The sequence below is a fragment of the Anser brachyrhynchus genome (assembly GCF_964034855.1).
Source record: "Anser brachyrhynchus genome assembly, chromosome: 7".
Classification (NCBI taxonomy): Eukaryota; Metazoa; Chordata; class Aves; order Anseriformes; family Anatidae; genus Anser; species Anser brachyrhynchus.
Window position 1 is genome coordinate 22,773,728 of NC_137701.1, and position 25,210 is coordinate 22,798,937.

A 25,210-nucleotide genomic window follows, 5' to 3' on the forward strand; every position below is an offset into this window, starting at 1 on the left:
GTAAAATGTTAAAGGGAGATAATCTGCCCAGGCAGCCCCTGTAGGGGTTTTGTCCTTTGGCACACTATTCTGTGTGCGAATGAATGATACAGCCTCCATGAAAAGCCAAGCTTTCCTTTCAGATCTTACTTGCCAGGAGCATGAAGTCATATATTTTTCTGCCTCTATATCTGTTAGAATTGCAGCCATTTTGGCCTGTATCTTTTGTCCAAATCCATCAGGGACTTTCAAAGCAGGCATTACTCCTCCCAAATCCCTAAGGGGGCTGATCCATTTCGCTGTGCTCAGAGCATGGTAACATATATCAGAAAGACTGGACAACGCAAAAAACATAGCGGCCATGGAAACATTCTCTGAAAAACAAGGGTAGCAATACTAGTCAGCCAGAACTTCACAAGCATGTGATTTTTTGAAGGACTGTAAGTTGGTCAAATAAATGGCAAATTTATATGTACATATAAATATGTACAAAGAAATGGCAAATTGTGCAATAATTAGCTTACCACTTTGTCAGAATTCAGTGTCATGCTCTATAAATACTAGAGCTTTTCTAAGGGGAAAAAAAAATCTTTAGGCATAAGCAATACAGCTCTCCCCTCTCCCCTTTCCCCTTTCCCCGTTCCCCTTTCCCCTTTCCTTTTTTTTTTTTTTTTCCTTCCCAGCCAACTTTACAGAAATGGGTTAGCAAAACCATTTGGCTGATATTCTTCAAGTAACAGCCTGAGGCTGACAGCCAGCACAGAAAATTTCATCGCAAATTATTAAAAATTGGGGTAGCCATAGCTGTAAGAGCAGAAAACTACATCTCATAGTGGAAAACACCTGTGTGCCATTTACAATAAACAGTATATGTTCAGCACATGCATTATGTGTATGCACATAAGTATCTGAGTATGCATATATATGCATATGTGGTGATGTATGCATATATTTAGAGTGTTTGGTTCTCAATATTAATATAGACTTTTATATACTTTTGTGTAGCTTTCACTTTCAATTTAATTATTCCGGGACAAAAAGCACTGCTAGTGCATATAAGCATTTTCACCTGCAAAACTAGTGAACAAATTCAGAACCATCTGAAACCAGCTTTAACATAACAAGACATGAAGATTCATACAGAGACAGGGTTCAAGAAAGCTTAGTGCAAGGTTTCTTTTTTTTTTTTTCCACAGTTAGCACTCATTTTATTTATTCTTGAATGCTGTTAATAAAATATGTAGCAAGGGAGAAGTACATTCCATTAAGCAGCTCCCACTGTAATTAAAAGATGAATTACCAACAACCACTGATTTATTTTTATCATTTGTAAGAGGATATCTTGGGGTAACTGTGTCCCTGGTGAATATTTGCTTTGAGTTGCCTAATGACCAAGAGGTAGATAGATGTGCAGCCTGCTATAGCACTAAGTGTGTGCAAAAGACTGCTACTAGTCATGTTCACACTGTACCTCTAGAGCTTCCCAAGCTGTTGCCTCTGTGTTCAGTTGTACAGGATTGCTTATGTTGTTCCAATACTATTGAGACTGTTATGAAGAGGGCAGACAAGTTCTGATCAGTTGGAATCCCTAGGAGTCCAAAGGATGAAGAAAGGAAGAAAAGTAAATGACTTTTCAGCTCTGTCCTAAGTAGAAGATGGATTAAAAGTCAGATACCTGGAGATCCTTGATAGAATTCTCTCCAGAACACTCATGGGTCCACACGAATTCACCCTGCATTTTTTTTCTCAAAACTGCCAACCTTGCTTATGTCTCCTACACATCTTTTCCTCAGTCCTGTTCCATTAAACTAAAATTTCCCTTGTACTTCAGGTCCCCTAATAAGCACCTTCCCCAAATGGTCACACTGATAGAGTTGAAGAAAAAAAATGATGATTCTTCCTCTTCAGCACTGTAACTCTTCTTCAAAAAGCCAAGAACTTCCCTATCTTAGAACTTCAGTTCTAATGCTGTCTGGTTTTGTTTTCTTTTTAAATCTTTTGCAGTCTTTGCTAAGCATCCGTGGTTCCCTGTTCTCACCAAGGCGCAACAGCAAAACAAGCATTTTCAGTTTCAGAGGTCGTGCAAAGGATATAGGATCAGAAAATGACTTTGCTGATGATGAACACAGTACCCTTGAAGACAATGAAAGCAGAAGAGATTCTCTCTTTGTTCCAAATCGGCATGGAGAACGGCGCAACAGTAATATTAGTCAGGCTAGTATGTCATCCAGAATGGTACCAGCCCTTCCAGCTAATGGGAAGATGCACAGCACTGTAGATTGCAATGGAGTAGTTTCCTTGGTTGGAGGACCTTCAACACTAACTTCACCTACTGGACAGCTTCTACCAGAGGTAATTATAAGTAAACCAGCAATTACTACAGTTTGGTTCAGGCACAGAATTTTTCTTACTGTTCACCTCTGCATGCCTTATCATTTCTTACAGCTGTGAGAAATAACTTGCAATAGTTTTTAAATAACAGGACATAAGGGTAAAAACGTCCTCAAGCTCCTATGTCTGACCCTCACTACAGTATTATATTTGCCTTGCCTTCAGCAAGAGATCTGCACATGGAGAGCAAAAAATATAAAATAAATTTGACAATTAGTACATAGTTTGACTCAACTTCAAAGGGAGGCATTTGATGTATAACTAAGAATATAACTTAGAAATATGTATTGGAAAACACCCATAAAACGCAACAGAATGCAGTTACTACTTCCATGATAGTTAGAAAGATAGCTAGAAATTTCCCTTATTGAATGTGTCTCAAAGAAACTTTTGTTCTAATTTTCATGAGAAATGTACAATTACTATGTATCTTTGCAGCTACATTACATTTCAGGACAAATTTACTTTTATAAGCTAAGTTGTTCTTTTAAAATTTCAAAAAAAAAGCAAGCTTTTTCATATAAAATATTTTAATATGGATTCAGTATGGTATTTTGGTGGCTGTAATAGCACTGTATTTAATCTGAAAAAATATTTCTTTTATAAATAAGTGTGGAGATTTCATTATGACTGTCATACATTTATTTTTGTTTTGTTTTCTCTCCTATCTTGATATAGAGTTTCATACCATAAATTTAATCAAATTAGCTTAAAGATTATGAATATATAGTTCTATATCAGAAATACATTCGCTTTAAAAAGATTTAGTCATTTAAGTCAAGAGTCTTCACTAAAGAAATGCTAATAAATACTCCAAAATGGCTTTTCATCTTCACCCTACGATAACCTTGAAATCCCTTGAGTTCTGCAAGCTTTATTCTTTTTCTTCTGGATGGGGACAGAATAATGAAAAAAACCTGAGTGGTTTGTGTGATAGACAGAATTGGTGGTAAAGCAAGAACCAAGATTTAGGAACTTTTTAACATTATTCCTGTGGTCCACACTCCAGAAGCAAAGCAAAGCAACTGTAAGAACACCTACATGCTACAAAGTAGTGGCATGTTTCTCACTTTTAAATTGGAACCGGCAAAAAAAAAAAAAAAAACAGCTTTCAACTCTGATCACTTTTTCACGAAAAAATAATAATAATCACTAGCAAAAAGATATCTAGCAAACGTCTTGTTCACTTAGTCACTTAAATGAGAACTGTCTTTGCTTTCACATTGGTTTGGTAATGTGTCCTACTGTTGATTATTTGTAGCATCAGATAAAATTTCCACCAAGTTCCTCAATAAGAAATTCCTACAAGGACAGAAACCTTCAGTGTGTAAGAAAGGCCTAACATGCTACGCAGAGCTGACTTTAATTGTCACTACACATTTATGCAGTAAATTTTAATTGGCTGTTGAAGAGGATGGTTTAATTCCTCAGTATTTCATTTACAGGGCACCACTACAGAAACAGAAATAAGAAAAAGAAGACTGAGTTCTTATCAAATTTCAATGGAAATGCTGGAAGATTCTGCTGCGAGACAAAGAGCAATGAGTATAGCCAGTATACTGACAAATACAATGGAAGGTATTTGATACATTCAAATAAACAGTTCATTAAATTTCTGTTAACTACACACATACACTGTTGGAATTGATTTGCTTATTTAATGAAAATTGAGTTCACTTATAATTCATATATATGCTATGAAAATACTTTTTATAAGATGAAAGGATAAGCAGATGAATCCAGTATAAATTCCTATAGGGGAAGTTGCAGATATCCTACTACTCATATTCTAAAAGGACAAGAAATTCCTAAGAAAATTTACAGTGTTCCTAAGGTTACTTTAAGCCCAAATTTAAATGTAAATATTTTAAGTGAGTTCTTAAGTACTTTGTCTCACAGATAAACAAATAGATCCCAAAGTACTTGTAGTCAGAAATACAAGACTTTTCTCTGAAACTATTCACAAGCCATTCTTACAAACACGTACCTTCCTGAATATACCTTCCTATTTTAGTGCAAGCGTGAACTGTTGGGACCTCCTTGATTCTCAGTATGCAAAGTCTTGGTCCTACTCCCAGTTAGCAAGGATATCTCCTTGAAAGGTATTTTCTTTTCCTCTAGCTGAATAGAGCTTGCTCTTTCATTCTTCTGGCTGTAAAAAAAAAAAAAAAAAAAAAAAAAAAAAAAAAAAAAAAACCAATGGAAACTATATTGTCCTGATAGCCATTTCCTGCCCACATCTGGTTTCTATTATTCCAGAAGCTGCTGAGTGCAAGCAATGTGATATTCCATGTCAACTCAGAGTCCAATGTGAAGCCACTGTCCAATGCCAGTCCCATCCCACTTCTCAGTGTTCTATTTTCAGAACTATGGTTGTTCCAGCTAATCCTCATATTCTTTCGGAAACACTATCTTTGTTATGGTTTATAAAGATAGAAGACTTTCACTACGTACTGATACCCTTTTCTGCCTTTGATGTCGTGGGAGCACTTGTTCATTTCAATGAAAAAAAGTTTGTAAAGTTTCTAGTTGAGAACAGAGCTGTTCCACCAATACTAATATTGTTCTGTTTCTGAATTGATAGACATACTGCAAATATATGACATTTTAAAATAGGAAGATGGGCATTATTTATATTAATAATATTGATATAAGTAAACAGTGCTAAGTATGTGCACTGAAAGAGTCATATAAATATTATGTTATAGTTGTGGTAGTAGCAAGAACAATACTTTTAGTAGCTCAAATCAAAATATGTATGCATGTTATATACTTAACACAAAAATGTTGTAGTTTATGAAGCTTATACAAGCTTCAACGTGTCCATTGATGGGGGCATAATGTTAACTTTTACAATCCAAAACTAAAACACCTGTCCATAAGCAAGTTAACTAGCCTAAACTAGATTTCTTGGTTTTCCACGCTGCCATGGGAAAATGAGAGACATGTTTCCCTCTTAAGATAGGCATCTGAGATGATTCACTCTTTAGAGATAACTGCCACTGTCCATTGATTGTAGAGAAGGTTAGATAGATTATTTGTTTAACTTTAAGATGGCTACACTTAGGTGACAGAAATTCCAGTTGGTGTGAGCTGTTTATTTGAATGACTTAATCTTTTTCCATATTTTAAATAAGAACTTCCAGTGATTCAGAGATTATAATTGAAATATTTTTTTCTATTTTTTTTCAGAGCTTGAAGAATCCAGACAGAAATGCCCCCCATGCTGGTACAGATTTGCAAATACTTTCTTGATCTGGGATTGCTGGAGTCCATGGTTAAAAGTAAAACACGTTGTCAATTTAGTAGTGATGGATCCATTTGTCGATCTTGCTATAACTATTTGCATTGTTTTAAACACCTTGTTTATGGCCATGGAACATTACCCAATGACAGAACAGTTTAGCAGTGTCCTTTCTGTGGGCAACCTGGTAAGTTTATATTTGTCATACAGTTCTTGGTGTAAAAGTACCCTTTCCTAAAAGAAGAAACGTGTAAATGCATTGCATTGGTCTTAAATTTATTCCACTTTTTTTTTTTTTTAATAATCAGTTTAGAAACTGTATTTATGATTTTCCTAGACAAAGTGAGTTTACTGGTGCCTTCAACTTTCATGAATCTATTTTGTAACTACTGTAATGAAATAACTGAATATGTTTGGAAATGTAGTCTTTATCTGTCAGTTTTCTTGAGGTCTGCTTTGGGATTTGTCTTTGGAGGATGATATTCCCTTACAGAAAATATTTTTTTTCTGTAAGAAATTGATGAAATATTCAGATTTCAGAATTTCTCTCTTTTTTTTTTTTTCAGTTATATTACAGTGAAAGTGCTTTTCCAAGAAAGGCATTAGTATGACTTATTAGCAGTAAGTCATTGCCACTTTAGGTAACTAAAAATACTTTATAAGCAAGGAGATTATTATTTATTTTCTAATAAAAATTACCTTGCATTTGTAAGTCTATTAGTGATGTGATTTCTGGTTTTAACCTGATCTGGAGATTTAATTTGATTCAGTTACTTTTCTGAGCAGATACCTAAATGTGGCATCCCACTTAAATGTTATTGTCTGTTTCTCTATATTTGCTTCTGATGCTCAGGAAACAGAGGAATGAACCTTGCAAGTGTTGGTTTCTAGAGAGGACTCATACATTTTTAATTTTTGCCAGCTCACATAACTACCAATAGTTTACACAGGAGAGGTCTGGATTGATTCCCACAGCATGCAGTCCTGAAAACACAAACCAACAGAGTCTTTTGGACTAATCACAAAAAAAGAATAGTTTTGAAAAGTCTGCTAACATTTAAATGGAGCAGTAATGGATTTCTCAATCAGAGTATGTTTTAAAGTCTAAATATCTTCCTTATATGTACTGATAATACATACTCCTATGACTTTTTCATAAAACAGAACAAAAAATAAACTTACTGCCTAAGTGTTCTTGTATAAATTACAGTTTCCTTTCTCCTGGACAAAGATTTAATCACTGGCATAATCTTATGTTGATCACAGATTATCTAATATTGCATTTTAATGCATTGGTCTATCATGCTGATGTTAGAATGATCTCTCTCTACCCATTTACGCTTATGAGGTTTTAAGGTTTTATGCATTTTCCTCTTTTTTTTTTTTAACTCAAAGCTAGCAACAATCATATTTTTAACTACCTTTGTAACAATCCGGTATCCTTAATTAGGACTATATATATGCAGTAAATACTGTTCTTGCTGATTTCAATTAAGTTCTCTGTTCCTCACTGTGTTAATCTATTAACCTTAGTTTTGTAATTTGCATTCAAAATATGTTAATTTACTGTTCACTGGTGACATCACAGTCTGTTTGAGGATAAATTAAATATGACAAATATGACTGGGCCTTTGTGTAGCATTTTAACAAGAAAGCAATAGTTCTAAAATGCAGTGATTCCTTTTGATAATATTAATTCGGTATACAATATTTTGATAATTCATTCGGTATACAAAACTCCTAAGTAATTACAAGAAAATTTGAGTTTAGTTCTGCTAAAATGCCCCACTTCTGTGTATTTGAGGATGCAGTTATGCTCAAGAGAAAAATTTATTTGTGAATGGCATAGGTGTGGAAGAAATATTTTTACATTAAATGCTTTTGTTAATTATTTTTTAAATTATTTTAAATATTATTACAGTTTTGTTAAGAATTATCTTTATTGCATTCTCTTTACTACACATAGAAATACCTGTTACATGGTTCTGATTATACAGTAATACCTCTCATATCTTAATTTAATAGTCTAGTGTTTCTCACTGACAACAGTGAATGTTTCCACAGCATTATGTACCATCCCCTAATATTCTTAAAATAAAAGCTAATCATAGTTCTAGTAGTTATGTTCACACACATAGTGTATGTAAAAACTTAGCTTTGCTTCCATAAAACTTGCTGTGGAAAGACTGAGAACAAGCTGGAAAAAGAACTATCAGAAGGCAATTGCAGGGCACATCAGCGTACTTTAGTAGACGGTGGATCACATAGAATATCCTTTGAGTGTTGTGCAGAGTATTCATATGTTTCTAGTGGTTTTGCGTTATGCCCCCAAACTTCTTTATTATGCTGCACAAACCACTGATCACTACTCATTGCAAGCAAGATGCTGGGTTAAATTACGGACTTTGAAAAACTGAGAAACATTAATCATTTCACATTTGGCACTTCCAGATATTTCAAATAACATTACCACCATATAATTCTTTTCATGCAAAGAAATAGCTATCACACAGAATCATATGTATTCTTGGATCTTCTATATCCTTACAAAATCCCAGTTCAAGAAATTCCAGCCCTCTATTCCGCCCATACACTTTGAGCTAAAAGAGAGACCTTAGAGAACCTGACCTCAGAGAGTCTCTCCTAACACTTCTGTTTAGACCATGAGAAAGGACACACATTACTGCCATCTTGTTTTATTTTACTGGGATTATCCTCTAGAAACAAGGCTAAAAACACTAGATCATATCAAATAAGCTTCTGGATGATAAAGCATTTTAGTTGATGAACTAGAGCTGAGCTGCTCACTGGCGAATAATTTTTTAGAGATTTATCTTCTGCCCTCCTCTATCTGTCCTGATTTGGTTATTTGCTTTTAATTACCAGTTTTCAGTGCAGAAATACTTAGATGCTATTTAGAAATAACAATCACCTGTTTTATATAGTAACAGGTATAAGGAACAGGTAACAGAATTCAAGCTGGATTACAAAAATGTGTGTAGATATATATGTTTCTCATAACAACTCAACCAAATAATTTTATTTTAGGTATTCACTGGGATATTCACAGCAGAAATGGTATTAAAGATAATTGCTATGGACCCTTATTATTATTTCCAAGAAGGCTGGAATATTTTTGATGGTATTATCGTAAGCCTTAGTTTAATGGAACTTGGCCTTGCAAATGTTGAAGGATTATCAGTTCTTCGGTCATTCAGATTGGTAAATACTATGATAATTAAATATTTGCATGCAATTGTGTCACTCAAAAAGTTGTGCTGATGTATGTATTAATTACCAGTATTGTAAAGATATATTTTGTAATTAAATGGCTCACACATTTATTCATAAATGCCTAATTTACAAATTGTATATGTACAAGTTTCAAGTGTTTGTCTATTATTCTTTGATATCAAATTATCCTATCAATATCCAATTGTACTGATATCCTTTGCCATCATAAGACACTTTTGAAATTTTGAAATTCTTCATTATACTGATTAAGATTAATCAAAGCTGAATAACTACAAAAAACATGCATATTTGTACCAGCATAAAGAATCCTTAAATTTTTAGTCCTTTTTAGTCCTATTGTGAACATTACTTTGTGTTCTCCATAAAGCCACTAAGTATGAAGTCCTCACTTCAGAACATTTATTTTAATGGGCACTGAGAATAAACATTTAGTAACACCATCAGATATAATCAAGTCCTAACAGTGTGACTTTTGGATAAGAATACTTAAATTGAAATATTGTTGAGCTTCTACTAGAAATATCTCTTTTAAAGCAACTAATTTATAGTTATGTTTTCTGGAGGTGCAAGAGTCATGATTTAAAAGTCTGTGTTACTAATATTTATTACATTACCTGAAAATCTGTTATTTCTGAATACATAGAGCAGGCAGTAGTTACTTGGTTTACTAGCACCAGTTGCCATGGTACCCAACTTCACATACCATAGTTTGGTCACTGAATACTATTTTTAAATCAGTGAGTATGATCTGAATGGACATCTCAATACCAACATCAAATTGTTGCATTAAAAATTGTCCTCTATGTGAGCCTGTAAGACCTAATGTAGTGCTGAGGGAAACGTAGGATTAAGCCAGCAAAGAGGGAGTAGTAGAGGTAACAAAGAAAGTACGAACTTCTGTATGTTACTTGATGCAGTAATCATCTGTGAGTGGACGTTTAAAAATACTGAAATGTGATATAAACACAAAATACATTCCGTTTCTGTATGTGTTGCTAAGATGAAATGCTGAACACTATGGTTTAGGGAAGTACCAAACTCCATGCTCCCTGCTTTCCATTAAAATAATATTGTCCGTTGTGAAGAAAAAATTAGTCTACAGAAACATATGTTCTGATAAACACCTTAGATCTAGCTTCTCGTTGTTCACATGTGATTATCTAGAATGCACCTGTATATAAGTTAGTAGAATAAACTGCCACCCACAAGAGATTTTTTAGGCATGGGTATTAGTCTTATTTCGTTCTAGAATGATTTTAGAAGCAATAAAATTATTAATGTTGGTTTTCAAATGTTCACATTTGGCTTCTGATACATAAAATGACATAAGAAATGAAGACTGTAGTCCATATTTCAGTACAGCACAGTGTAGACATCATGAAGTAGAAGCTCTCCAAAAAACAAAATCTCTGGAAAACTCTCAGGAAGAATAACTACTATACCTGTGAATGACCTTAGGAGTTTGGCCTGAAGTGTTTGGCACCAAATGTCAGGAACAGCAGGGAAAACTATTGGCTCTCCTGTGTGACATCTCAACAAGTGAATCTCAGTTCATTTACAAAGTTTGCTGAACTGAATCCTCAGGGAAAACTTAGTGCAGAGTAGGAATGCAAGCATTTTCAAGGAGAATCAGATATGCTAATAGGACCAAACACTCTACAGCACTTCATGCTTATAGAACTTTTTAGAAAATGACGTAAAAATGCTACAATGTGGGAAAATAACGTAAGGCAGAAATTATGCATTCACCATGTACTGTATTATATTCTTCTCAAGGATTACACAACTATTAGAATTTCCTAAAAAATGGTCAACTTAAATTGCGAGCTGTCTCCATAGGTTCTAAATTTACAGAACATTGATAAACAACAGCCAAAGAAAGTATGTTTAACTAACATAATAAAAGAAGTTTTTTGCAAATCAGTACTTTCATAAAGAATGGCACATTCAGAACTGCAGTATAACTAACACTAATGATTCCTCTGCATTTTTGTTTTTCAGCTTCGAGTTTTTAAGTTGGCAAAATCTTGGCCAACTCTAAATATGCTCATTAAGATTATTGGCAACTCAGTGGGGGCTTTGGGGAATTTGACCCTGGTGCTGGCCATCATTGTGTTCATTTTTGCTGTGGTTGGAATGCAGCTGTTTGGGAAAAGCTACAAGGAATGTGTCTGCAAGATCTCCAGTGACTGTGTGCTTCCACGCTGGCACATGCATGACTTTTTCCACTCCTTCTTGATTGTGTTCCGAGTGTTGTGTGGAGAATGGATAGAAACTATGTGGGACTGCATGGAGGTTGCTGGCCAAACCATGTGCCTTATTGTTTTCATGCTGGTCATGGTGATTGGAAACCTAGTGGTAGGTGATAAACACTTTTGAATTCTGATGGAAAAATGTATATAGCTTACAGCTGACAAAGGAGAATATTTGTTGTGCTTCTGTTTGGAAGGAAAAAAAAAAAAAAGGAAAACGAAGAAACATCTACATGTGCTAGATTTTTGGTGAAGAAGATGTTTCCCTTCTCCACCTTTTCACTTATTTCCATACATTGAAGTACACTTTACTTTTACACTTTACTTTTACACTTTTACAATTTCAGGAATTTAGAAATACACCAAAATTTCCACAAAATACTCTATTAAGGGAGTGTTAGAGCTAATTTAAATATGCTGTTGAAATTCAGATGGCATCTAAACTACTCTTTAAGTAACAAAGATTATGCTGCACCAGCTCATGGGCAGCTTCCTGTTTGAAGATTTAAAAAAAAAAAAAAATCTAATGGACTTTCTTACACTCATTACACATAATTCTGGCACTAATTGTATGACTTAATGAAAATAAATTATAATAGTGAATCTTTAACTTAAGTACTTAACTTTCTGGCCTGCTTAGAGGTAAAAATCAAAACCCAAATATCTACAGACTGATTGGGCTTCCATGCTAAAAATGAAAGTTTTGAATTTAAAATTATAGAATAAATTTTATAGAAAAAAAATTAATTCAAGCTTACAAGTTAACATGTCAAATGTTCAGTTGATATATATCACTGTGAAAACTCAGAAACCAGGATAATTGGAATGTACCATTTATGTTTTAAAATTTCTTTTACTATTAATATCTACAGTTCATCCTGAGATGCCTAGAAATTATATTTCATTGCTCATCAAAATTCTCTTCTTTTAGTGATTGATTTTAATGTTTTTTCTTATAAAATAGAATTTTATATATTCTAATAAATTATAAAAATGTTTATGTCTTGGTTGTTTACACAACCTTGCAATCTTAACAGAAGCTCAGCAGAAATGTGCAGAGACTGAGGAAGTTATTTATGATCAGTAACCTGCTCCACTATTTTTTCAGCATTAATTTCTGCATGTAAGTACTGTTTCAGGTTCATATCGTCTCCTCTTTCTTCCAAATACTTATTTACCTCCAGGGTGAGATTTGTTGTTGTTGTTGTGTTGGTTTTTTTTTGGGGGGGGGGTTGGGGCGAGGGGTCTGGAATTGTGAAAGTCTGCAGAATTAAATATTGTATAGAGTAAAAATGAAAGCTCTTAGACATTTCTTTAAGGGGAAGTTTATCTCAGATAGGATTTGAGGGTTTTATGTCTGGTCACAGTTTTTCTTTTTTCGTATCTTGAAATTACACCAGTATGACAGAGAACAAAGTTTAAATCCAGCATTTTTCTTTGTTGGAAGAAAGTTGACTAGGACGTAGGCTGCCATTTTGCCATGTGATAACAATGTCTGATGCCTCATGGCCTCCACTTAGTCCAAACATAGGAAAGACTGCATTGCAGTCTTTTAAAAAATTTCCAAACCCATCCCATCAAATAGTGTGATTTTATACCAGATTGTTGTATATTAGACTGCAAGTATGAAATGATTCATTGCTTGTAAGCTGTAGAGCAATAACTATTGTATATAGGAGATTACATTAAAACAACAATAATGATGTTTGAATTTTGATTCGATGAAGTTGTCAGGCAATACTTACTATTTTCATTAAGTCATTTTAAAATATTACTTTTACCCTGTTATGGCAAGGTTTATAGAATTTAAGAGAGAAGCCCAGAATTAATAGAAATTCACAGTCTTATGGTATAATCTTCCAAATAGTAGTTAGAAAGTATAAGTAGGTTAGTATAGCATTAACTGATGTTAAGTTTCTAAAATATCTGTATCATAGAAACTTATAGAATCTAACTTTATAGGATGATGCTTGATGCTTATTCAATTCTACTTGAATTCCATGTGATTCCAATACAAGATTTAGACAGTTTTTCAAACCTCTGATGGGATATCTATAGCTAGAATTTTTGTAACTTTTTTGTTATTATTATTTTACAGTCCAAACAACAATGCTACTTCAAAAAAGAAAATCAAAAAGTCAAAAATGTTTAGGTATTAGCTAGTGTGTTTACATCTTGAATGAATATTGTCCAAAACCAGTAAGGAGAGGTTTTGTAATGCGAAGTACTATATGGTTATCTAAAATTAGTGAATGTTGTTCTTCAAAATAATGTGTGCTTTTTGACAGTATCCTACAAAAATACAAACTTCTTATATGTATTTATTTACTATATAGTTGTATTCTCTCATCTTTTAGGTATTGAACCTGTTTCTGGCCTTGCTGCTGAGCTCATTTAGTTCAGACAACCTTGCTGCTACCGATGATGATAATGAAATGAACAACCTCCAGATTGCTGTGGCAAGAATTCAGAAGGGAATAGATTATATTAAAAAAAAGATACAGGAGTTCATCCAAAAAGCCTTTGTTAGAAAACAGAAAGCTTTGGAAGAAATCAAAGCACTTGAAGAGCTAAACAAGAAGAAGGACAGCTGCATTTCCAATCACACTGCTGTTGAAATAAGCAAAGATCTGAATTATCTTAAGGATGGAAATGGAACCACCAGTGGTGTAGGCACAGGCAGCAGTGTGGAAAAATATGCAATTGATGAAAATGATTACATGTCATTCATAAACAACCCAGGACTCACTGTGACAGTACCAATTGCTGTTGGAGAATCGGACTTTGAAAATTTAAATACGGAAGAATTTAGCAGTGAATCTGATATGGAAGAAAGCAAACAGGTAGGAGATTTTGTCTCTTAACCATTACATTTCAGTCATTTACATGTCTGTCAGTTTCATACTTAGAGTTGTTTAGAATGCTGTCTTATCCTTGTGAATGTATTTTATGCTTTATTATTTCAAGTAAATATAATTCAAGGAAATAAATCTGCTGTGTGAAAGTGCACTAGGGGTCCTAGACTTTATATTTTTAATACTTTGTTTATTAGTATTTGGAAGACATGTCATTTTAAGTATGGTTATTTCTTTCACAGTTTATGAAGTTTTAGAACTAGCACACATTTCATAAAATATCCTATCTGTGTTACCTCTAACATGATCAGAATTTGTGGGAGAAGAGTATTGTAGAAGGCTAATGAACAATAAAAGTATATAGCTTTGCATATCTAATCAAATACAAATGGAGAAAGAAGAAATATTGTTTTCTGTAGTTAGGGTGGTTCTAAAAATGAACCCTGATGCATGATAAATCAATGATGTGTTTTGAATTATCTAAAATTTTTTATGAGTAATATGCATACAGATTTTGGATTCAGAGACAATGTCTGGCTGAACTGAAGTAATCCAGACACAGATCAACATCATGGTAAAGCAGTATCTCAAGTTATCCTGCAGAGCAGACTAATCTTGTAGTATATATGCATGTGGAAACCATTTACTTGAATGTCTTGGATGATTGTTATTGGGCAAAGAGACAGAAGTTGATCTAAAATACAGAAGCCAGGTGGCTTGTACACCAGAAGTGAACACAGACAGATAATAACAGTATTCATGGAAATGTTTGTATATTGGAGTAATAATAAATGCAGTAGCAGAAAAAAAAATTATTCAAAAATTATTTTCAATGCCATCAGAAATGTCAGAACTGTGAGGCTTAAGGGATCAGAAACCTTGGATAAATATGCTTTCTACTAGATTATATGCTGTGATTTTGTCGGGTAGCTCATTAATACAAAAACGTTTGTATACCATAAAGCAAGCTCTTCTAAAAAGAAACATTGCATTAATGACTGTATCATAGCTGTATAGCTGTTATATTTTCAAATAATGCTGTATTCCACAGCAATGCCAAACTAGATCACATGACATTAATAGATAGCCATGACCAGTCAGTTATAATATGCTTTTTTGCTAAAGAACATGAGATAAAGAATGTGTGTATTTGCAACTGTAAAGAGGGTTACTCTACATAAGAAATATGAGATTAAAAGCAATATATTCTATTGAGTTGCTCAGTTAAATGACAAACATTTTCAATATTGATGGATAAGATAGCAGTAGCATTTATCCACAACAATTTAAAAATACAAGAGAAGTGGCTAGTATAAATGATATAATTTAAGAGATCAACTAGTATCAAAAAACAAGCTTTCAGAGTGACTCTGGGTCTGTTTTTCATGTAAGCTTATCTAGTGAAAGTTAACTGTCTTTTCCAATGAACCTTTAGCAATGTCTTTTAACTCTTTTAATATATTCTGATGTTATTTATTTAAAATGAATCTTCAATCTAAATTTTCTGCTTTCCTTGTGGTTAGTTTTGAGATGGGTGATGGGTGCCTTCATAATGACTCTACCTTATGAAGATATATGCCTAAAATTTTCCTGAATATGTAATTTTTTAAGAATTCTGTAATATTTATTAGGAAGATAGGAGGCTTATAAACCGTGCAGATGCTGAATGTGTGGTTACGTGACATGTTAGCCTCAGCACAGAACTGAGAGGTTAAGAAGATGCCATCCTCATCTGGTTCCTGACTCCCTGGCATCCTTTGCCACTTTCTCTGCTACAGTGTTTGTAGGTCTGTACTATAAATCATGTCACTGGAATGATATAAATTAAATAACATCATACCATAGGTATTATTTCTTTGTTTCTTCTTTAAGATAGATTGAATGGTTCACCTTACAGTATATCACCATGCATTTTATCAGAATAGCTAAGGCAAAAACAAAATGCAACGCAAAAGCAGAAACTCCTCTGCTTTCAAAGTGAACGGTGTAAGTAAGCAAACTCTAAGAAAATGGAGTAAGAGTCCTTGTGCTGAAGAGTTCTGAATGACATACCAATTTTAAGGTGGCTTTCACAAGTCAATTGCTCTGTTTATTCTCATCTTTACTTGTCTCAGGCATCGTCCTTTTTTTTTTTTTTCCTTTTTTTTTGTTTGTTTGCTTTGTTTTGTTTTTCCTAAGGCCATTCTTAAGCTTCAGTACTATACTAAATCAAAAGAGATTTTGCCTTTTTTATTTTTTATTTTTTTATGAACTTTAAATGTATTGGTATGTCTTCAGGAACAAAAAGCAAATTAAAAAAATGTATAAGCAATTTGAAAGTGAAAATTACAATTGATTGTGGAAAATCAACCAGTAAATGATGGAGGTTATATGTATTAAGAAATTGCGGAGAAGTTTTCAAAGGGGATAGGATAAGTATAGGACTTCTATAGAGCCTTAAGATTTCCATATAGTATCATAATCACTACCATTGCAAGCCTGGGGAATAGTGATTCCCTCAAGTTCTGCTCATGAACAACTGTTTAGTGTTTGACATATTCGTACAATGCAAGTGTGCATATTCTGAATGGTAGCTAACAAACAGTGCCCTGAAAATTATGAATTCTGTGGTCATTTCCATTTTTGTTCTGGGTTCTTTATTCCCCTCTTTCTGGATGATTTTTAGAAAAAAAAAAAATGAAGTGCTTTTATTTTGAGTATAAAAATGCACCTGCTTTGGTAATATATGAACAGGTGTTCTGATGTGTGACAGGGATTTATCAGGATTCTTAATCTCCTCCTATCAAGTCAATAGTACTGTTGTACCTCCTGCTGCCTTCTGATTTCCTTCTGAGGAAGATAAAGAATATATTGGTGCAGTGTTTAAGTTACCTCTGTAGAAAAGTACACCACCATTTGCTTTATTTTACTTCTTGAGGGATATCACTGAGACAACATTCCTGCTATTAGGCCAGGTCTGCAAAAGAAGGGGTAAGAGATGAGGCAGAACTTTCCCTGTCTTAACTGTGGTGGTACTTAGCACTTAAAATACCCTCAGGAGATATCCCTTTTAATAACTCCTTTTTTTTTTTTTGTTCCAATTTATCGTTTTTTTAACATCAGAGTTGTGGGAAGTTTGATCTGCACAAGAACTGTAAAATGAACCATTTTTTTCTTCTGGTGTCTTTTTGACTGACACTGATGTTAAGAGCTGAATGATTATTTTAAGTATGTCCAACTAAGGTCATGATAGAAGCAGGGGGAGGAATGTGCCCCTGAGAAATATGCCAAGAGCAGGTAATTGCTATAGAAATTATGACTGCAGGTGAGTGAGAAACCAATGCTATTTTTTTCTTATTTATATTTTCAGATATATTATGGAACAAAATAACTCTAGCCACTGTTTCTGTAGTGGATGATTCTTTTTTTTTTTTTTTTTTTTATTTCTGTTCATAAAAATACCTTCTAATTAATTTGCCAGTTAATAAACAAGCAACTTTCTAAATCTGCCAGAACATATTCCGCAACCTGGTTGCAAGTTCCAAATATATATACAAAATCCTTCTAATAGATATCACTAGAAATTTAGGGAAGTCTGTGTTTGGATGAAATGTGACAATAACATTTGTTACGTTGAAAAAATGAGTGTAAGATTTCAAGATAACTTGACTACAGGGTCTTGTTCATAAGGATAGCCTGGCCAGAGGTCAAACCCACACACTTCTACTATTTCTGATTCCCATATTACAGTAGCATTTTATTCAGCATTTGGAGAAAAAGTTCTCCCTAGGTCTCAGATAGTACAGTCTCATTTGCACCTTGGTTATTGTGTCTTCAACATGTGTGTGAGACATGATGTGTTATAGAACTCAGGACTGTATGACAGGTATGACTCAGGATAAGCAATAGAGTGCAGCAAGCAAGAAGCAGATCGTGTCTTTAAGATTTTTCATTTATTTTTATTTTTATTTTTATTATTTTTTTTATGCTGAACCTAATGCTGTACTGAACAGTCTCTCCAAATCTACTTTGGCTTCCAAATTACATTTGATTTCTCCCAAGACACACCTTAACCTACAGATCTTCTAGCTCATATGTCTGCAGTTTCAGAAGGCTTTTTCCTTGCATATTTTGTGATGAATTTACATTGTATACCTGAAGTTACTCAAGCAGCTGTCTAACATGGTGAAAGCACAAGTTCTTTTATGGTCTCACCTCATGACATGTTAGCGACAAACATGTAGTCGTAAGTGAATATTATACTTACATCATTTAAGGTAATGAAAAATGTCTTTCTTTTTATATATATACTACACTCGATTATTTATTTTGTAGCTACGTGTTTGTTCTGCTGAGAGACTTCCATGAAGCATTTTCTTACTGTATATAGATCCTAAAACACCCTAAAATCAGAGCAAGTATGCTAAGATTTAATGCAAAAATGACCCATGAAATGTAAGTGGATAATGGGAAACTACATATGCTTTGGATGAAGAAGAGGATTTATCTTAAAGACATTAAAACTTACTAATTACTTTAGAATAATAGTTGCCTGAAAGTACTTGAAATAAGTGAACATCTGATTAGTACTTTGAAGGAGGATTTTGTCAGTACCTCCTACCAGAAAACAGAGGTGCAATAGCCAGTAAGATAACCATCAGAAATAACACATTTCTGCTCTAAAAATAAGATATTCAAGAAAATTAACTTAAAAGATAGTAAGAAAATTAAAAGCTACCAAAGGGGATTATTTGATACTTTTTTTTTAGTTACCTTGTGGATGACATTACTATTACAAAATCAGTGTTAATCAATGACTTGTATGGAGTATGTTAATCAGATCAAACATTAGACTCCTAACTATTGTGTTTTTGTACCACTTAATAAGTATACATTACATTTGAATCACAACTTTATGAATGAAGTTCTGGATTTCAACACACAAAAGTAATTTCAAAGATGTTCTTCAGATATGGAAAGCTGGTTTCACAACTAAAGAAATACAAATACCTGCAGGCCTCTATCACGGCAGAATTCCAAAAGCCTTTGTATCTCCGTTATATATACAGTAAGTACAAACTCAGAATAGAGAAGTAAGGCTGCTCAATTAATTTTTGAAATCACAACAGATGGTTTTAATAAAATAAAAAATATCCTTCATCAGCTAATCCACTGAGCTTTCTAAACAAGGGATAAATTCAGTTTTCTGATTGGCTTCACTACTGCTTATGTCAAAAGGTGAAGTAAAAATACAGAAACATTTATTTTGTTCCCAAAAGTTAAGCATTGCCATGGGGCTTCAGTGAATTTCTTAGCAAAAACACACCCAGTAGTGATTTGATCAATATGTTGTAAGATTTTTTTCCACATTTCCTTTAAAGTATCTATCTATCTAAATTCCCCCTTTATACAACTGACTAGTTCAGGGACTGTATCTTCCAAAGTGACAGATTCTTTACGTTATGGACTAGCTTTTTACTTCTATTGCCATCTCTAAGTTCCACCACTATTATTAGAACATGAAGCAGGAATGGGAAGACATACACTTTCAAAGTATTTTTTTTTAATGTATGTACATTTTTTTGCAAATAAAAGACATAAAAAGACATAATCACATAGTCAGTTAAATGAGGACTTGAACACTAAACCAAAAAAAATAAAATAAAATTTTCATTAAGACACATTAAGCACTCTTTAAATAACAGAGTAATTTCCAAATCTGCTAACCATGTCTTTATGAAATTAATCATTGTATTTCCATTTATGAATCATAGTTTCAGAGTGCAGATGATTAGCTCTAGTTCCTGCATTTCTTATTTCTCTAAAATAAACTAACAAGCTCTGTAGAAAGGTTTGTTGAACATTTCAGGTGGTATGCATAACCCTTTTTGCCAACTGATCATAAAATATTTAATAATTATGTTTTAATTGTGTTAAAGCTGTGCTTGAATTAGAGATTCCAAAAAGAAGAAAACTAGAAATCCTGTGTTTTGAACTTCACTACCTACCATTCTTACTTCTCACAGGGGTAAAACCAAGCTGGAGCAATCAAGAATGCAGCTCTGGTGCTTTTTAACCAGGTAGAGCAACGTGTCACCACTTTCACACAGGTTACCTAAACAAGTTATACATATATATGTATATATATATATAATCACTTTTTAATGGATTTTGACTGGCCTGCATGCTATTCAGCTATGTTCCTTCCCTATCCATTGCAAGACGGTAGAAACATGCACAGCTGCTCTCTGCTGAGTCATGGGACTCACACCACAGCATGGTCAGGTGGGATTGGCAACCCCAACATACATTTTTTAACTCTGCTAATGATTTTTCTGGATAGTCTAATAAAGTCTTTAGCAATAACTGCATGTTCTACAGGTTATGAAGTATGGATCATAAAAGTACTGGAATGTTATACTCTAAAGAGACCAAAGGAAAAAGGGAGCATGCATAGTTTTTAAAAAATAAAAACAACCCTTTTTGATTCAGCCCTTATAAATGTATATATTTAATGAAATGTGTTAGGTGATCTATGTAATGATTACTGCCACACTTCAGCTCCTTAACAATTAAAATTTAAACTACTGCAATAGCTATTTGAATAAAAATTGCTTGTTATATTCTTACATCTGCAATGCACTGTAATGCAAATCCTTAAGATGCTACAAACTACATTCTGTATTGATTTGGGCAGTGCATATCTTGAGTTTTATAAACTATAAGCAAAGCAAACAGTTTCATAACTGCTGAAATTATACTTAACAATAACCTCTCTAAAATTTCTCTCTGAACAGGTCATTTAACAAATACTCTTTTCTTAAACTTTAAAATTCTTCATAAAAAGTTGTATTTTGGAGTGTGTTTCTTGATAGCCAAGTCTGTGACTGAGTTTGCAGACTTGACTCAGTGTAAACTAGAGTAACTATGAAGTAGTCAGCATGATTTTTATAAAATTGCATGTATATTTACCCTATTTTTTTATTTTTATTATAGGCATATATAATCCCTATTGCAGCACAATTGGCAGAGCTTTCAGGAATAGGGACAGTAGTATTACACAGGAGCTAAAGTTACATGAAACTGCAGAAGACAAACTATCCTGGTAAAACTTGGTATTACAATTTTGTTGGGATTGAGATTTCAGTCCTACACTTTCTCTACTGAGACTCAGGCAGAGTCTCATTGGCTTCAAAAGGATAACCAAATAGCTCCATTTGTACCCCTGTGTAGTCCAGTGATGCCAAAAGAAATTCATATTGCTGTGTATTCTGAAAAGTCTCAGATTTAACTGATTATTTTTTAAACCCAAGATATGCTTCAAACATCAAATAAAGCTCTAGGGAAAAAGGGGTTTTAAGCTATTTTCTTAATATAATGTAAAAGTTAAATATCATAAGATTTGAGATCTAAAGTCAGTTTAGAATCACTTGGGAATCAGCGACCCCCTTAATTTATATTTTGTCACTCAATTACAGTGCAGCTTTAAAGATTCAAAGGATAAAACCACATGGCTGAATTACTAAAGGCAATTTGTAATGGCTGAATCCCTTTATTTATTTTATTGTCACTTGAATCATGAAGCAGTTTGTAAAGCTTAAAGTTTTTGTTGCCTGCTCTTGCTCTTATTGAAAGCTAGAATAAAATCACATGAGAGCAAGACTGGGTCTTAAGCGAATGCATTTTCTCGTAAATGGGCACATTAACATGCTGTTGGTCAAAGCTTGTTTTAATGATCTAAGCTGTTGAAAAGAGATGCACTGCTCTGAAAGGACGGAATGGAGGCTGATTATACGTATGTTAGACAAGTATTTGGGTTGGTGATAAAGCATTTTTTAATGTTATATTCTATACATTAATATTTATAATACTATTTTCTGAAAAATATAATACCATTGAAGTGGTCGTTTTTTGGATTTTATTTGTGTGTGTGATTTCCACAGTATTGCTCAGGCTTCTGCATTAGTCAAGCATGTTGTTTTGCTGACTCAGGCCTTGAGAATGCTGCATCATAAGCAATTGCTTTCAAATGTATCCTTGTAAAGGAAAATGTCGTACTATTGAAGATGCAAATAAGTATTTACAGGGCATGGCATATTCTAGAAACTGATAATCACATATGTGGGGTGAAAAGAAGATTTTGTAATCCTCCATATCTCATGAGTTTCCTTAGTTTTATTAATTTTATTGCTAGAAAAAAAAATAGAACATTAAAGTCACCTTATTTAAAATGCAGTGCTTCTTTCCTAATTTAGGCTCTTGGCGCAAAGAAGAGGAGTTTTAGTAATGTTTTTTATAATTCAATTGTTTGAGATTATTTGAAAAATAATGAAGAGAATGCTTTATTTGAAAAATAATGAAGAAAATATAGTAGTTTTTGTTTTTACTGGTTATAAATTGCAATTCTATCACTTGTTTTTAGCAACTGCTTTTTTTAGCTGACAGGACTATCTGAAACAGAGTTTCAGAAGAAGCCATGGGAAGAAGCCATTAAAGAACTGGCTGCCTTTTAACGGGAAGATTAATAATTGATGCTTACTATGAACTTTTCTACTTTTATGAACTTTTGCTACTACTAAGTCAGTCATTAATTTAATGATGATGGATCAGGCCATAAATTAATTTTAATTTTCCTAACTTAAATGTGGCAGATTATTGTTCTCACAATATTTGTTTTTTATTTAACAAAGAAACTGCCTATAATTTCAGTGCCAATTTTTATACCTTTTCTTTCTTAGTATTACCATGATACATAAAAAGAGAATTAATCTACAAATCTCATTTCCTTTTTAAAAGATAACCTTATATGTGGATAATAAGGTGGCGTATTAGTAATGCTTAATACAGTGTACATTAATGTACATTTTGGTCTGTAGATGTAATACAGAAAGCAAAGTTTTATATATTCTCAGTATATGAGGTACAAAACATTTTGCTTCAGAGTTATTGATCTGCATGAGCAGCGGTAAAATTATTCAGCTAGAAGTGATACAGCTGTAAATATTTCAGATGCATAAATTTTGGAAATTGTAGCAGAAAATGAAGTATGAAAAGGGAAACAAGACACTTTCATGTTTACTAAGCAAAAATTAACCACTAGAAATATTAAAATCTCAGTGTATTTACCCAAATCTTTTCACATTTGTCAGCATGATTTTCCATGTATAACAGATCATGTTATTTAGAAAGGGAAAGAATGGTTTTCCAACTAATACCAGTGTGCTTGTCAGAAATCTTTCTATTATGCAGCAAGTCCTTTATTTTTGGTCACAATCCAGCTATAGTCATGTAACCTGAGGTCTGATTGACCTCATATTGACTACATTTGCATGTGGACATAAAGGGCAGCTTCTTGAAAATTAACACTGAAGTTACCCATCACCCAGCATAAATTTCTTTTAATTGCCATTCATCTCCTGTAAGTTGAATATGAGAGAGGAATTGCTTACCAAACTATATAAAGAGATATGTGCCATTTGCTTCATTTTTGGCAGAAAAATCCCTGAGCTCCCAATGTATTCTCCTGAAAGGACTTGGTTTTAACTGAAGAATTAAATAACTAGTTTTTAATTTGCAGCAGTGTCTCTGAAGGAGAGTATACATAGCAATGCCTTTTTAAAAAGTTATCATCTATTATTTGCAGCAAAATCATTCAAAAGATCTGAACAAATATCTTTTTTTTACATGATAAAATATCACTACCTTGAAAGCTAAACATGAAAAGTACTTGGTATCCTCAAAAGCTCTATATACAAAAATCCAATAGAGGTCAAAGGGCATCAGATCTGCTTAGCTGAAACCACAAATGAGTCAGTGATTAGCCTTTCTGCTACATCAATGCATATTCAGCTTCAGTGTTGAAGTTAGAGATGTATTCTGGATCCCCCTCTAAATTACTGCTCCATGGTATAAAACAAAAGTATTTTTCAGTATTTCAGTATTTTTTTAATGTTGCTTTCTGATTGCAAGCCCAGTTTCACAATAAAATAAAATGTATTTGGGATGAAAAAATTTAAGATTCAAACAATATTGGCAACTGAAAACAAGGTAAAAACTCTATGTCCAGTTTTTGTGCTAGATGCTGTGTGCATCTTTAGTAGGTTTGTCCTTTCAAAATATGCTTTCTTAGAAGAAAATTATGGGCAGTCTTGCATGACTGATAAATAGTTTGACCTGATCCAAATTTCACTGTACTTGGTATAAAAATTACTTCATTTGAGCTGGTTTATACCACTCTCCAACTCTTGGAGTTTTCACATCTGGGAGTGTTTTTACCATAGTGAGGACTATAGTATTTGACTATATACAAAGTAGTACATAGACAGAAAAATTCAGGATGGAAGGAACCTCATGAGGTGTCTCAGTATTCACAGAAGATTGGAATGCAAATAAGAGATTTCAGAGCTGGTAATCTGTGCTTTCTGGAAAAAAAAAAAAAAAAAGTGGTGCAGAAATTTACTACTAAATGCCATTAAATTTACAGCTCTTTCATCTAGATGTGGTGTATGTTTGTGAAAACACCATCTGCAGTGGACATGCAATGTATGTGGAACTTTCTGTTTGTTCATTTCCGTGAGAAAACTGAGGCACATTTGCAGTGTAATCTAGTAAAGGAAATAAAATAACTTGAGAGTGTGGTATATGCAAGCTCTCCAGTTGTATTACCACTGAGCTTTCAATTCAAAAGTCTTATGTATGGATCAGGTTAGTAGCTAAATCACTTCTGATTGTTCCCTATGAGATAAACTGGGAAACAGAACTATTCAATGTGCACCTCATTACTATACATACTTATCAACATAAATGTAGTGTTTTTCAAAAGTAATTGACTGGCAGGATTTGATTCAGTATAATTTTTACAGAATATGTATCTAATGAGAAAAAATTGTTCTGTGGAACTTTACTTGCAGAAACTAAATGCATCCAGTTCATCTGAAGGCAGCACAGTTGATATTGCCCCTCCCGGAGAGGGTGAGCAAGCAGAAATTGAACCTGAAGAAGCTCTTGAACCAGAAGCCTGTTTTACAGAAGGTTGTAGAATAACTGTTGACTTAAGAGATGTATTAGCAAAATTGCATAATTATCAGGCATATTTAAGTTCTTGATACTTTCAAATCTGGTGTATCTTCATAACTTCTACAATCAAAAGGAAATACTCTAAGCCTAGATTGCTGGAAATCAGATGACAAAACAAGGTTTTCCTAGGCTTTGATTACCTTTGCCTGGCCACTGCTTACCTCTCGTAATTAAGGAAC

At 33.4% G+C, this 25,210-nt stretch overlaps 1 protein-coding gene across 2 annotated transcripts in view; it reads left to right on the top strand.

Moving 5' to 3' along the window:
* LOC308198553 (sodium channel protein type 2 subunit alpha-like) overlaps positions 1-25,210 on the top strand; it is a 72,940-nt gene that overhangs the window by 28,870 nt on the left and 18,860 nt on the right. For both annotated transcript variants that reach the window (XM_080601150.1, XM_080601149.1), the window contains exons 14-20: positions 1,984-2,331; positions 3,816-3,948; positions 5,563-5,801; positions 8,663-8,836; positions 10,871-11,227; positions 13,479-13,964; positions 24,866-24,986. In XM_080601150.1, coding sequence (XP_080457276.1) covers positions 1,984-2,331; positions 3,816-3,948; positions 5,563-5,801; positions 8,663-8,836; positions 10,871-11,227; positions 13,479-13,964; positions 24,866-24,986 — 1,858 coding nt within the window. The remainder of the gene's footprint in view (positions 1-1,983; positions 2,332-3,815; positions 3,949-5,562; positions 5,802-8,662; positions 8,837-10,870; positions 11,228-13,478; positions 13,965-24,865; positions 24,987-25,210) is intronic.